The sequence below is a fragment of the Periplaneta americana genome, chromosome 3 (assembly GCF_040183065.1).
Source record: "Periplaneta americana isolate PAMFEO1 chromosome 3, P.americana_PAMFEO1_priV1, whole genome shotgun sequence".
In the NCBI taxonomy this organism is placed as follows: domain Eukaryota; kingdom Metazoa; phylum Arthropoda; class Insecta; order Blattodea; family Blattidae; genus Periplaneta; species Periplaneta americana.
Genome location: NC_091119.1, coordinates 116,132,133 through 116,146,157, shown reverse-complemented (window position 1 = coordinate 116,146,157; position 14,025 = coordinate 116,132,133). Strand labels below are relative to the sequence as shown.

The following is a 14,025-nucleotide window of genomic DNA, read 5'->3' as shown; positions in this document are numbered from 1 at the left end:
AGAAGTAAAATGTGAAATTATTTTAATCACATTAGTTCCGTGAACACTTCTAAATAATCCCTGAAACTTCAAAAAGACAAAAATACACGTTTAAAGTGAAAAAATATATATTAAAATTGTATAATTAATTATAATTTGTTATTTATCCAACGCCTTAGATACCATTCTTTACTAATCATGGCCTCCTACATCATGACCTACCTAGTAACGTATTGATTCTAAAATCCATGCCATGGTATGTGATTACATGAGGACTTATTTTCAACATATTTTTTTTTATAAAACAGAATTTTTCGTTATGGTCATGGATAAAATTACGTATGGTACTTGTGAGCGTGATCTTTATTGCACTCGTGTAATTTAAGCACTCGGCTGACGCCTCGTGCTTAAATCTTTCCATTCGTGCAATAAAGATGCACTTACCTCACAAGTACTATAAATAACTATTTCCTACCAATTTTTTTCTATTGTTCTATTAAAATTATAGCATACTAATGGCTTGTGCAGCAATTGCTGCAAACTAATTCCATAAAAATTCAAATAAAAATTGTTCAGATTTATTTTCAATGAAGAATACCAGACATTTTGATAGTTATTTGCTTCCATAATAGTGAAACATAATCCCTCTGAATTTTTTTTTTTTGCCAAATACTTTTCCTTGAACTTATCCGTCTTCAGTTCTTGAGTTTCAATGCGAAATCGCTAGTAACAATGTCAGGATGATCAGTGGGTTTTTCATGTGGGAGTAATGCAGTAGCTATTTCGGGTCATTGCGGATTGTATGTGAAAGTTAAGAAAATGTAAGGTTTGTCATGCTTTGAACAAAAGACGTAGCATCTTGATATAGCTGCTGCATGTTTCGTGAACTACCCTGAAATGTAGAGGGCAGAATCACTTTTTCCCACTAAGAGATCTTGCTGAGGTGATCAAGAGACTACAAAATCTTGTAGGACTCTTATTTTATCAATATGTAATACCTTTTGGTCTTTTCTTATGAATTGTAATTTTTTGCGCTCCTTCCAGACAATACTGATCTATAAAATACTGCTGGATTAATTTGTGTAACAATGAATGTTATTTCGTATATTTTCTGTGATATAGGCTGTTGTGAGGAATTTATTGCTGAGATGTGGAAAATGAGGAGAATGATATGTCAGAGTTGTAGAATCTTATATGCGCCCTAAATAAAATTGTCCATCGTAAATCGTTAGCAGTCTCAGTGTTTCATTTGTTGCTGGTTGCGGGAAATAAACTTACTCATCATGGTAGCAAGAAGTGAAATGGCATGCTATTTTCCCTACAAAAAAATATGCTTGGCAGCGATCACAAATCTAATCAATTAAACCAAAGGAATATGAAATTAATTTTGATGTAGTTTAAAGACGCAGCTAAAATAGGAAGCATGACTCAATTACTACCAAGGAAAGTTAGAGAATCAGACATAATATCTATATCACACTGCCATTACATATATGAAAATTGCCCACACCACTTGATTAATAATTGTAAAAGTATTTCATTTTTAATAAAAATATTGTTACCTTACGTAAGTTTTATAGTTTTCAGTAACAGTTTATATAGAACTACAGCCGTTACTCAGTAAATTATAGAAATGAAGATCTAATATAAAATATTCTTTCTCTGCGTCTACTTACATAAAGCCCAAAAGGTTTCACTTTCATATATCACTTTCATATATTAATGGTAATAATGCCATCAAACATTTTTAAGTTTTGTAGTTCTTAATATCCAATACACAGCTGTACCCGGAAAACTACAGACCAGAGAAACAGACCTGTAAATTATTTTTTATACGTTATCAAAAAATTGCACAAATGAAGATCGACATATTGGCATTATGATTGGAAATAATCTGAGCCGTCTGAACTCTATGTCAGCAATCCTGTAGGTCATGGCCTTCGTGTAATAGCCTATTGTTTATTGTAGTGTGTGTTTTGTTTTATTCTGAAATGCAACACGGCCGACTTGATGCTCGCTTCGCTTAAGAAAGCGAACATCAAGTCGGCCGTGAATGCAATTAATTAGTTCTCAAAACTGACGAAAGATGGATTGTGGAAAAAAAGGAAAATGATGTAGGAAAATTGACATTTCACTGAAAACTACTATTTTTCTGAAAAACTTTGCGTTCCAAGCTTCAAAATGAGGTGTCATTTATTAAAATCCGATCAGCCGTTTTCCCGTAGTTTCCATTACCAGTTCAAATTATATATACTAGTGGCTTGTGCAGCAATTGCTGCTGCAAACTAAGTTCGTTAGACGTTCAAATAAAAATTTTTCAGATTTATTTTCAATGAAGAATACTTGTCTTTTTGATAATTATTTGCTTCAATAATAATTAAACACACTCCCTCTGAATGGATTTTTTTTAGGCCAAATACTTTTTCTTGAACCTATCCAACTTTAGTTTTTGAGTTTCAACGCGAAAATGCAAGTATCAATGTCAGGACGATAGCAGTAGCTATTTAAGGTCATTGTGGATTGTAGGCAAAAGTTAAAAAAAATGTCAGGTTTGCTAAGCTTTCGAACAATAGCATTTTCGTATAGCTGCTGCATGTAGAACTTGAAATGTAGAGCGTAAAATCATTTTATCCTACAAAGAGATCTTGCTGAAATGATCTGGGGACTAAAAAATTTTCTAGGCCTCTTATTTTATCAGTAAGTAGGGTAAACTGTATAGTGATTGACCACTTAAGCTAATGAATAATAAAACAATGAAATAGCGGAAAACAGTGGTAACTTATTGAGAGAATTTTAAAGGCATTGGGTCAAGTGAAGATTCAGAAACAAATCAAAATCAATAAACAAAAGAAAAAATAAAATTTTAATGCAAAGATAAATTAAATAAACACAACAAGTCCACTTTTACAGTTATTGACCGTCTACTGCACAGTTATTGACCACACGCTTATTAGTGATTGACCGTCTATGCACAGTTATTGACCACACGCTTATTAGTGATTGACCGTCTACTGCACAGTTATTGAATACTCATTTATTAGTGATTGAACAACATATTTTCACAATTTTCACTTTTTTCTTGTCTGTTTCGTTCCTCTTCTTCTGATCTTTTTCATTAAGAACTATTCGCCACCGGCGTAGCTCTGTCGGCAAAGGTGTTTGCCTGCCGATCCGAAGTTTCGTTCGGGCGCGGGTTCAATTCCCGCTTAGGCTGATTACCTGGTTGGGTTTTTCCGAGGTTTTTCCCAACCGTAAGGCAAATTTAACGTAATCTATGACGAATCCTCGGCCTCATCTCGCCAAATACCATCTCGCTATCATCAATCCCATCGACGCTAAATAACCTCGTAGTTGATACAGTGTCGTTAAATAACCAAGTTAAAAAAAATAAGAAAAGAACTCTTCTCGCTGCCTTTTCTTTCATTTCTTATTCGCTTCCTTTCTTCTCTTGCCTCTTCTTCCATTTTTCTCTTTTGTGCCTTATCAGAAGCAAGTGTGTGTCATTTCTCTGATGTTATTACAAATGGCTTCAACCAGCACTGGACGAGGACCAAAGAACACTTTTCCTTCAACGGGATATTTGTTTCTGGACGCTAAGGTTGCTTTTAGGACACCAAACTTCTTGGCAGCTTCATTTAAATGAAATCCACTGCGGACAGGTTCTGTAGCGTTTCGTAAAGCTTCCCCTGTATAATGCACTTTACCTGGCTTAGGCATTATAATATAGTATCAGTCCTGTAAAAATCCCCATCATTTAACCGATAACATATATAGAATTGTAGCACATTGGTCATTATTCTAACAAATAATTTATGAACGACCAATCACTGTAGTTTGCGGACATACACTTTATAGTGATTGACCACGGGGCATTTTTATGTCATATAAAAACTTTTACAAAATAATATTCTGTGGACGGAAACCTTATACCTTTTCTCACACTGTGAGAGTAAAAACGAGCACCAGAATTTATGTATCCTTTGCAGAATAAATAAATTATTGCGTGCATTATTCTTAGCAATTTCTCTAGTTACTTACACTTGTTTAAGTTCAGTTGCATTTCCAATCGATTTCAGTCCTCTCAGACAACAGACACTAACTCAGTGGGATGAACAGCGACAACTAACCACAAATAAGGGTTGTTACTAGAGGTATATGCAGCAAAAAGTGAAATCACGATCGTGGTTTATTCACAATATACTTGAAAAAAGGAACCGGTCAATCACCGTATACTGGTCAATAACTACCTAGTTTACCCTAATACCTTTTGATCTTTCCTTAGGAACTGTAATTTTTGCGCTCTCTCGAGCCAATACTGAAGACAGTGACACATATCAATATCTACACTACACCGCCATTAAGTATATGAAAAAGACCCAACCTCACTGGGTTAATAAGTATAAAAATATTTGATTTTTAATAACATTAAATTAAGATATTCTCTACATTTACTTATAAAACCTCAAAACGTTTCACTTTCATGTCATCAATATAGCATCAATATTATGTACAATTAATGAAAAATAGATGCATCATGATATTAACTATAATAATATTTAATTTCTAATGGTAATAATGTCATCAAACCACCTCAAGTTTCGTAGATTTGAATATCCAATACACAGCTGTACTCAGAAAATTATACACTGCAGAATCAGTTTTTAATAACAAATTGAATTGAGCTCTAAATATGTCGGCAATCCTGCAGGTCATGGCCTTCGTGTAATAGCCTATTGTTTATTGTAGTGTGTGTTTTGTTCTGAAATTCAATCAAGTCGGCAGTGATTCAATAAAATTAGTTCTCAAAACTGACAACAGATGGATTTTGGTAAATAGGAAAATTATGTAGGAACATTGACATTTCACTAAAAACTACTACTTTTCCGAAAAACTTTGGGTTCCAAGCTTCAAAATGAGGGGCCATTTATTAAAATCCGTTCAGCCGTTTTCCCGTAATTTCCATTACCAGTTCAAATTATATATATACTAGCCGTACCCGTGCGCTCCGCTGCACCTGTTAGAAATAAATATAAAGTAATTACATAATTAAAATAGGACGTTTGATCCAGGGAACATTCGTGTTTGTTAGAAGGATAAATCATTTAATATGTTACTTAATTGAAATTGTATTTAAATAATTAAATTGCGATCATTTTGGTCCAGAGAGCACTCATTTGGTGCAATGACAATTCCTTTAACACGTTTCTTATTTGTTATTACACGCAATAGTTTAATGAAGATTGACATATCATTTAGTTTTAATGTGTAAACTTTATATTACTTGCTATATGGTTCCATTGAATTATGATAATAACTTAATTTTAACCCTTGTTTTCTACGTCTTCAGTAAATGGCGCTTGGCCCACTATGGTTCTGAAGAATTCACGATCTCCTATGTACCATTGCCATGGAATGAATAAATGTGTTTTTTCTTCCTACTCAAAAATTTTATATTTTGCACATGGGAATTACTACAGGAACAACAACGCTACAATCTGGGGCGGCGGTGAAAACATATTGTATTGTTATTTTAAAAGTCTATCAGACCTACCAAATTTTGCATAGAATAAAACTTATCGGAAATCATTTTTAAAGAAACTTTTGTTATGTAACATTTTTCACAAAAAAGCGATAATAAGCGAGATATTTCGATTTAATTCAGGTCCCGTTAAATTAAGTATTTTGAATGCCATATAGCCTAAAATCTAAATTACAACGAACTTAATTTATATTTCAATTTTCATCGAAATTCGTTCAGCCATTATCGCGCGAAAAGGTAACAAACATCCAGAAAGACAGACATACAAACAAAAATGTAAAAAAAAAAGCGATTTTCGGTCTCAGGATGAATAATTATACATGTTAACACCAATTATTTTTGGAAAAGCGAAAATTACCTGAAAATTTTCGGATACATATTTATTATTATATTATATTATATTATATTATATTATATTATATTATATTATATTATATTATATTATATTATATTATATAAAAAGTGCGTTGATAATGGATGTACTCCGATAAGAAAGTTTTTAATTTGTTGTGGGGGCTCTTGAATCTCAGAAGCAACAACTTTTACAACAGCGCAACATAATCTGCTTGGCTCATTACCCAATTTTTTTGCATTGCATTTATTGCATATATAGTCTATTTTATGTATTTTAACACGATTCGATTGAGCATAGTTACAATTTGAATTATACAATAATGGATTGCTAAACTAACGTACTATTACTGCATACTAAATCAATACACTCTCGTTGTTCATTAATTCTCTGAGATTAAAATGAGTGTGTACATAAATGTTATTTTAAGAAATTCAGAAAACTAATGTACAAAAAAGCCTATCAAATTTTCTGTGCATAGGAAGCTATTTTAAACTTACCTGTCCTCGATTTACTAAGAAGTTACTGTAATAACATTATAGCAGTATGTCCATCTAGAGAAACTAAACTTTCCAATGGTGAAATAATAATTAATTATACAAATCGGTTAATTTAGCTTCCGATATTACTTCATACAAACACAGAAACATTGTCTGTAGGCTAAGTTTAATAGCTTTCGATTGTTGCTGTCCAAGGCCCCTTATAGACGAAGTCATTTTTTATTTCATTGCACCGTCTTAGATGGCGTTATTTTAATTTTAAAACTTATTTATCTCATTAAATATCAGTCCTATCAAAATCTTGTAAAGAATAAAACTTATCGGAAATCATTTTTAAAGAAACTTTTGTTATGTAACATTTTTCACAAAAATCAATAATAAGCGAGATATTTCGATTTATTTAATTCAGGCCCCCTTATAACCCCCTTTTAAGTAAAGTATTTTGAATACCATAAAGCCTAAAATCTAAGTTACAACGAACTTAATTTATATTCCAATTTTCATCGAAATCGGTTCAGCCATTATCGCGTGAAAAGGTAACATACATACAGACAGACATACAAACAAAAATTTCAAAAATGCGATTTTCGGTTTCAGGGTGGTTAATTATATATGTTATGACCAATTATTTTTGGAAAATCGAAAATTACCAGAAAAATTTCGGCTACAGATTTATTATTAGTATATATATATATATATATATATATATATATATATATATATATATATATATATAGAAGATAGCCTATTAATCTGTTGTATCCTTTGGGATACTTTTTGAATTTAAGAGTTAAAATGTCAGAATGTGAGCTGTAAAATAAGGCGTTGAATTTTCTATGAAACATCTCACATGCGTTGGTTGTGTAAGTGATTTCAGATGACTGCTCGGCCCATATTGTAGCAGGGCATGTGGTTTCATAAAAAAATGTAGTAATCTACGATGGTCGCTAAACTATTCCACTTTTGGGTATGTTGGCTTAATCCCAGACATATGAAAAACAAAACAACCACCTGGAGGTAAATAGGAAAAGCCAAAACTTTGTATAAGCCACTTACCTGAGGAAACGAATTGTCTTTGAATATTCTTGCTAGCCCAATACTCTGCAGTTTACGTCACCATGGTTGCTCAAGATGAAACCGACAGCCCAAGAGTTGAGTTGCTTCATCCCATATTGAATCAAGAAAATTGCTTCATGTATAGCAACCTCGAAATCCGCTATCTAGAAATCGTGCACTAGTAGAAAGAGGGGAAGGGTACTATGCGCATGTCACCAGATTTCGTGCGCTATCAGAACCAAATTCACGAAAAGAGACCCAACATATTTAGACAATGTCGGCGCAAACCCATTCCCCTAATATATAACCGTATTCCTCAATTATAAACAAACAACAAATTTGGCGGAAACGCATTGCATCCGTTCCGACATCTTTCAGTCTGTAAAGCAGAAAAAAATATGTTTAGAATAAACCCTGCTTAAGCCACGATAAACTCCCGATAGAATAAGTAGGCCTACCTTAATTGGACATCATCCTCAAATTTACTTCATCCCCTCTAGGAATAGCATGCCTCACTAATATGACCAAAACTTGCTACTGTAGTGAAGAACATTATTATCTAAATTTGTGGTTTTATTTTCTCTGCGGCAGGTTATTTGAAATAGGCCTGCAGCCGAAGCTGACAAACTTGTACCCATCTGTGAAATATCCTGTTAGTAGGGGAACTCCAATGATCTCGCCTCTCGTCCGGTGGGATCATTCAGAAGATTGGCATGTCTCACGGTTCAGGAAACAGGTAAATCACACTCCTTAGTTTAAAGCGGAAAACTCGGAAAATTTACACTTTAAATTACTATTAAATTTAACCAAACCTGCTACGAAGTGTTTCCTTTCACACTTTCAGGTTTTCTATTGTTTCAGAATTTCTGGTTGTGAGCAGTCTCCCAGAAGAGTATATTGTAATATTGGTCTTAATGTCCCATTAGTTGCTGCATGTCTGACGTAAATGGTACTCAAAGTCGAATTAACAATTTTTAATTTTAAGTCACTGCTAACAATGTTCGTTATTCACTACATTTTAAAAGTATACATTTGCAGAAACAGAAATCCACTTACTTTATAAGCAGAAAAAAATTGTCATTAGTGTTAAGACTTTCGACTTTAAGAGTGTTGTGGATTAACAGAAAACTAACTGCAATGGGTGTTTCAAAGTATAAGCTCTCTTTTTGGCTGATTTACTGAATGTATGAGTTGAGCATGAAATATGTTGCGATGCATCATTTCGACTCGAGAAACGAAACAAGCAATAGTTCTTCCTTGCATGGTATATAGCATATTCATCTCGCGTTCACTGTAAAAACTGTCGGCTTGTAAATCTTTTAAAATGTCCTTTATGTTAAATGAAATTAAATCTCATTATTTTAGTTCTCATAATTCTTTTCATGTTACGTAATTTAAAACTCTTTCCTTTAATTTCAGGAAAACGTTATGTCAAGTGACAGATGTGTCTCAATCTCATTAGAAGATGGAAATTTTAATTATTTATCTGGACATGTCATCGATGGAAGGAATCTGTTTCCTGCGATGGGTTACATAGTAAGTTTTTAGCGATAATAAAATTATCGAAGTTTTATTAGTATGGTATGGTAAATGTTTCGAAAAGGACTGCCTATTGCAATGTTCATGATCTAGTGTAATGTCTCTATTATATAAGTGGGATTTATACTCACATTATTTGTTATTTAATATTTGTTCGAAATAATCACCTGTGGATCTGGCCGCCATTTTGTTTTACTTGCCCCACTAATCACTGGTTATCTCCTTTAACCGCTCGAATATGGTCGGTTAGAGTTTCATAATCATCATTCGCTCAACAAACCATTGAGGGTCCTAGCCTTCCTCAGTATTTTATTCCAGCCGTCTCTACTTCGTGCACCAATAAAGTTGGCATCTTCGTATACATTATCCTCCCATCTGCTCCTTGGTCTTCCTTTGGACCTGCTTCCTCCAGGATTGGAGATAAGGGCTCTTTTAGCGGGTCTAGTATCGTCCATTCTTACCAGGTGTCCAGCCCACTGCAATCGACCAATTTTAATAACTGTTATAATATCTGGCTCCTTAAACAGATCGTATATTTCTTTATTATATCTAATTCTCCATTCATTATTTATTTTGACGGGTCCATAAATTGCTCTCAGAATTGTCCTCTCGAAGATACTAAGTCTTCTGATGTCCTGTTTGTTCATAGTCCAAGTTTCCGAGGCATACGTCAACACCGGCCTAATAAGCGTCTTATATATTCTTATTTTAGTTGAGATGGTTAAGCATTTCGATTTAATATATTTCAGTAATAATCCAAAGTAACATTTATTTATTGTAGATATTCTTCTCTTAATTTCAAGACTGGTGTCGTTGTCATTATTGATCATAGAGCCAAGATATATACAATTTTTTACATATTCAAATTTGTAATTTTCAATTGTAAGATAAGTTGGTGCTTTATTAATAATGTTTCCTTTGCGGCTGGAGATCATTAACTCTCAATCCCATTATTTTTGCTGTCTTTTCCAGGGAGATAAATGCCTCTTCTAGTGCTTTCTGTGACCTAGCAATAATATCTAGGTCGTCTGCGAATGCCAGAACTTGAACAGACTTATAATATATTGTGTTAGTTGTCTGTATTCCTGGTCCTCTTATCGCTTTTTCCATGGCTATGTTAAATAGCAAGCAGGTCAATCCATCTCCTTGTCTTATACCTCTGTTGGTTTCAAATTCCCCTGATAAATCTGACTGGATCTTAATACAGTTTATAGTTTCTTTCATTGTCAACTGGGCTAATCTAATGAGTTTATTAGATATTTTCAGTGCTGCCATTGCTTGATATAGTTATTGCCTATTAATAGTATCATACGCCATTTGGAAATCAATGAATAGGTGGTGTGTCGTTACTAGACCCCGGGAAAAGTATTGCTATCAGCTTAGTATGCAACATAGCATATGTGCTTTGAGAGGGATGGGGTAAATAACGATTGACAGTAGTGCAGTTTGGTTCATGAGAAATGAAGTAATACCTGAAAGTCTCATTATTTGTGCGTCCTTCTGACTAGTTTCCAGTGATTAGCTATGAAACTTACAAAGTGCAATTCTAATGTATTCTCATTAAGAGACCTAAATATTTCATTGTACTTGACATACTGGTAATATTATTTACGTATTGATGCGTTGCAATGAAACTTAGCAGATTTCTTCATATAGCTTGCAGCATCTGTAACATTTTATAGTAACACATTTTCGAATTGCACATATGATGGCCATAGCAACTCCACAGCATTGTCAAAAAGTTCACATATGCTGGAATAATTAACCCTCTCTAACAGTTCACTCATTAAGAGATAGGGTCTACAGCAACATTCCGCACTAAGGGCACCTACAGTCACATTTGCAACGTGACATCCAACGGAGTCCATGCTTTCATCTATAGAAACCCATATCTTCTCATTTTGTAGTTTATACTTCACTTCACGCAGACATTTCTCATATGCATATTGCACATACTTCTTCCGCAGTGTTGCTTCATTAGGAATTTGTCTTCCAGTGTACTTTTCTGAAAGCCACGGAGTTTCGCGTTTCCTAATTGGTTTAACAGAATATTTGAAGCAATAAATGCGTCACACATATCTTCGAAATGTTCGTTCAAGTAGTTGTGAAGGAGATTCCTGCTGTACCTTGCTTAAATTCTGTTGTCTGTTGCATGCGAGTTTATGCTTGTTGCTATTTATATGCTTCTTAACGTTGAATGCCATGTCGACTGCCAATTTCACGTGACACAATTCACAAAACAGTTCATTACCATGGGTGGAAAACACATTTTCTCCATATTGACGTACATACTGTATTTCTTTAGTGCTTCTATCTTGCGTACTTTTGGTCTCGGCATTCTGAAGACACGTGTCGATTGCTTTTGACTGCGTTGTACTAAGCTGCACCGGCACTACTCCTACCTGCACAGTGATGCGTGCAAGCGTCCTCGGTTCATAAACATTAGCTATACTACATCGCGCGTTTCCCTGTAAGCAATATTTTTTCCCGGGTCTGGTCGTTACGTTGTATTCGTTAGTTTTACCTCAAATTTGTCTGAGTGTATATATCTGTTCTATGGCCGATCTGTTGGGCATAAAGCCACATTGGTAATTTCCGATTTCTCTTTCTGTATATTTAGATAGTCTTTTATAAAGAACATTTGAGAGAATTTGATAGACATTGCTCAGCAGACTGATGCCTCTATAATTGCTACATTCTAAGGGGTCCCCTTTTTTTTAGTATAGGACATATAATACTGATTTTCCAATCTTTTGGCATGGTTTCATATGTCCAAACTTGATTATGACTTCATGTATCTGTTTGGGGCATTCCTCTCCTTGCTTGAACAATTCCGCCTGCAAATTGTCAATTCCTGGAGCTTTATCATTCCTCATCCTAGCTATTGCGCTTGTCGGTTAGAGATTACTGTGGTTAATCTCCTATTTAAGTCCTAACTGAGGTCGATGTACCGTAAAAATGCTTAACCAGGGATTAGGCGGCAATTTTAACCGGTGGTTACACTAACCGACGTTGATGCACGTGGGCATAAGGTTCGCTGCGTACCCAGGTTTCGAGCGGGCAACCACACACATCCTTAGGCAGGCCTCCTCATACCAGGTTCCTAGCTGGCAACTCCACTCGTCCCTAGGCCAGCCCCCTCCGTGCGTCGCCAACCGGCTTTCGGGGAATGCTATGGAATGATGGCGGAATGATGTAGATGCCTAATATGAGGAAAAGGGAGAACCTTGAGAAAAACACCAACTGCAATCTTGTCAGCTACAAGTGTCACTATAGATCAGCCTTTAAAAATATTGTATTTTACTTTATTTAAAAATCCCCCCCCTCCCGCTTGGGAACTACTAGTTTAGATTAGGCTACGGGATTTTAAATTGCACCTTTAATATGCTACATGTTGAAAAAGGTTGAAAACACTGCACTAAAGCATAGGATACTATTGACTCCTTCACTTTAACTTTTCAATTTTATTTTGGATTTATGTTTTATGTTGACCCGTTGTTTTTGAGGCTACTTGCTTAATACGTTTCAGTCTCTTTTCCAGCTTCTGAATACATTTCATTTCCTGAATTCAAGGGTTTTCATATTTTAGATCTGATACGAATACATTCCTCGTCGGATATGTAAGTAGATACAAATGAAGAATATATAAGCACGACTTGCATGAAGCGTTCATAACAGTCAGCCATAACAGTCCTTAAACTTTTGTGAAACCAAACAAAATTTAGACTTCATGACCAGGCTGTCACGTTAAAAAAATAAAAAAGTGATATAAGCACGAAATGCCTTTCAGGAATGGCTAGCTACATGTCAAAATGCATTTTGTCTAGGTCAGGGATGCAGAACTGGAGAAGAGAGGGGTGGAAGCATGGGGAAAGAGTTTGTTTCCCGTCCACAATCCCCTGGCCTTGAATTACGTATCTGTGACGTTCCGAAAGCACACTGAATAATATCTCCTCTCCCCCTACCATGTCCAATGACGCGTGGGGTGAAAGGAAGGGATGAGTGACGTGTTCCGGCTTGTGACGTTGTGTGATAATATTTGTGGCCGAATATCCGGATGGCCGCCCTCTTTTATAAGTTCATACAGCACACCGCACCGTGAAATCAACCAGAGCTATAGTATCTGAACCCATTTCACACCATAGTATGAGTGTGCTCAATTTCAATGCAGAAAGACAATTTAAAAGTGGTTTTCATCATGTTAGTGTATATTTTCTATTGCCGCTGCTGCAATTGTATCAAGAAAATTTTAACATGTTTATTTTCACACGAAGAATTTATCAACATTCCTTACATTTTTAATTTTTGCTTCTTGAAAGTATAGCATCTCCATTCAGACCAGCGGGGTTCCTACTTTTCGCAATCGTACCGTTTAGTCTTAGCGACTGTATTATAAAATGCTCTTGAAGTTGAAGTAATGACTCGTTCTGTTATGCAGGAACTTGTTTGGACGTCACTGGGGCTGATGGTGGGTCAGATACATACAAAAGTCGTGTTTGAGAATGTCCGCTTTCACAGAGCTACTAATATACCCAAAGAAGGTAAGTTATTTATTCATTAATAAATTAATCAAAACTACGATCACAAACATGAACATTTATTGAAAAGAATCATTCTGTTACTAAATAATGTTGAAGTTATTATATAAATACTAATAGAAATAACGAATAGTAGAAGTCCTTCGACATGTGGTGAGCACTGCACAAGGCCCCAGTTTCAGCAAACACTCAACGGATACACAATCTATCTTTATGGGAAAAAAAGATAAATTTCGCTTCTCATGGCAAGAATGAAACAAAGCCCACCTAAATTTGTGGCTTCATACCCTATCGATCAAAAGAACTACCTACTAAATTATTTTGTTTCAAATTAGATAATACAACTGAGCGGCATAATTTTGTGCTTTCAGGAAGTGTAAAGTTTTTCATTACGGTACAGAAGGGAAGTGGCAAATTCGAAGTGGTTGAAAGTGGAGTAGAAGTGGTGACTGGTTTGGTGAGAATACCTGAAGGCATTGACGATGAGTTGGTACCCTTGCCACTTTTCAAACAGTCTTTTGG

General features: G+C 35.0%; 1 protein-coding gene across 4 annotated transcripts in view; it reads left to right on the top strand.

The window, feature by feature from the left end:
• Positions 1-14,025, top strand: part of LOC138696405 (fatty acid synthase-like) — a 260,583-nt gene that overhangs the window by 131,210 nt on the left and 115,348 nt on the right. For all 4 annotated transcript variants that reach the window (XM_069821328.1, XM_069821325.1, XM_069821327.1 and 1 more), the window contains exons 14-17: positions 8,018-8,162; positions 8,846-8,962; positions 13,404-13,506; positions 13,875-14,025. The exon at positions 13,875-14,025 is cut by the window's right edge and continues 107 nt beyond it. In XM_069821328.1, the coding sequence (XP_069677429.1) occupies positions 8,018-8,162; positions 8,846-8,962; positions 13,404-13,506; positions 13,875-14,025 (516 nt within the window). The remainder of the gene's footprint in view (positions 1-8,017; positions 8,163-8,845; positions 8,963-13,403; positions 13,507-13,874) is intronic.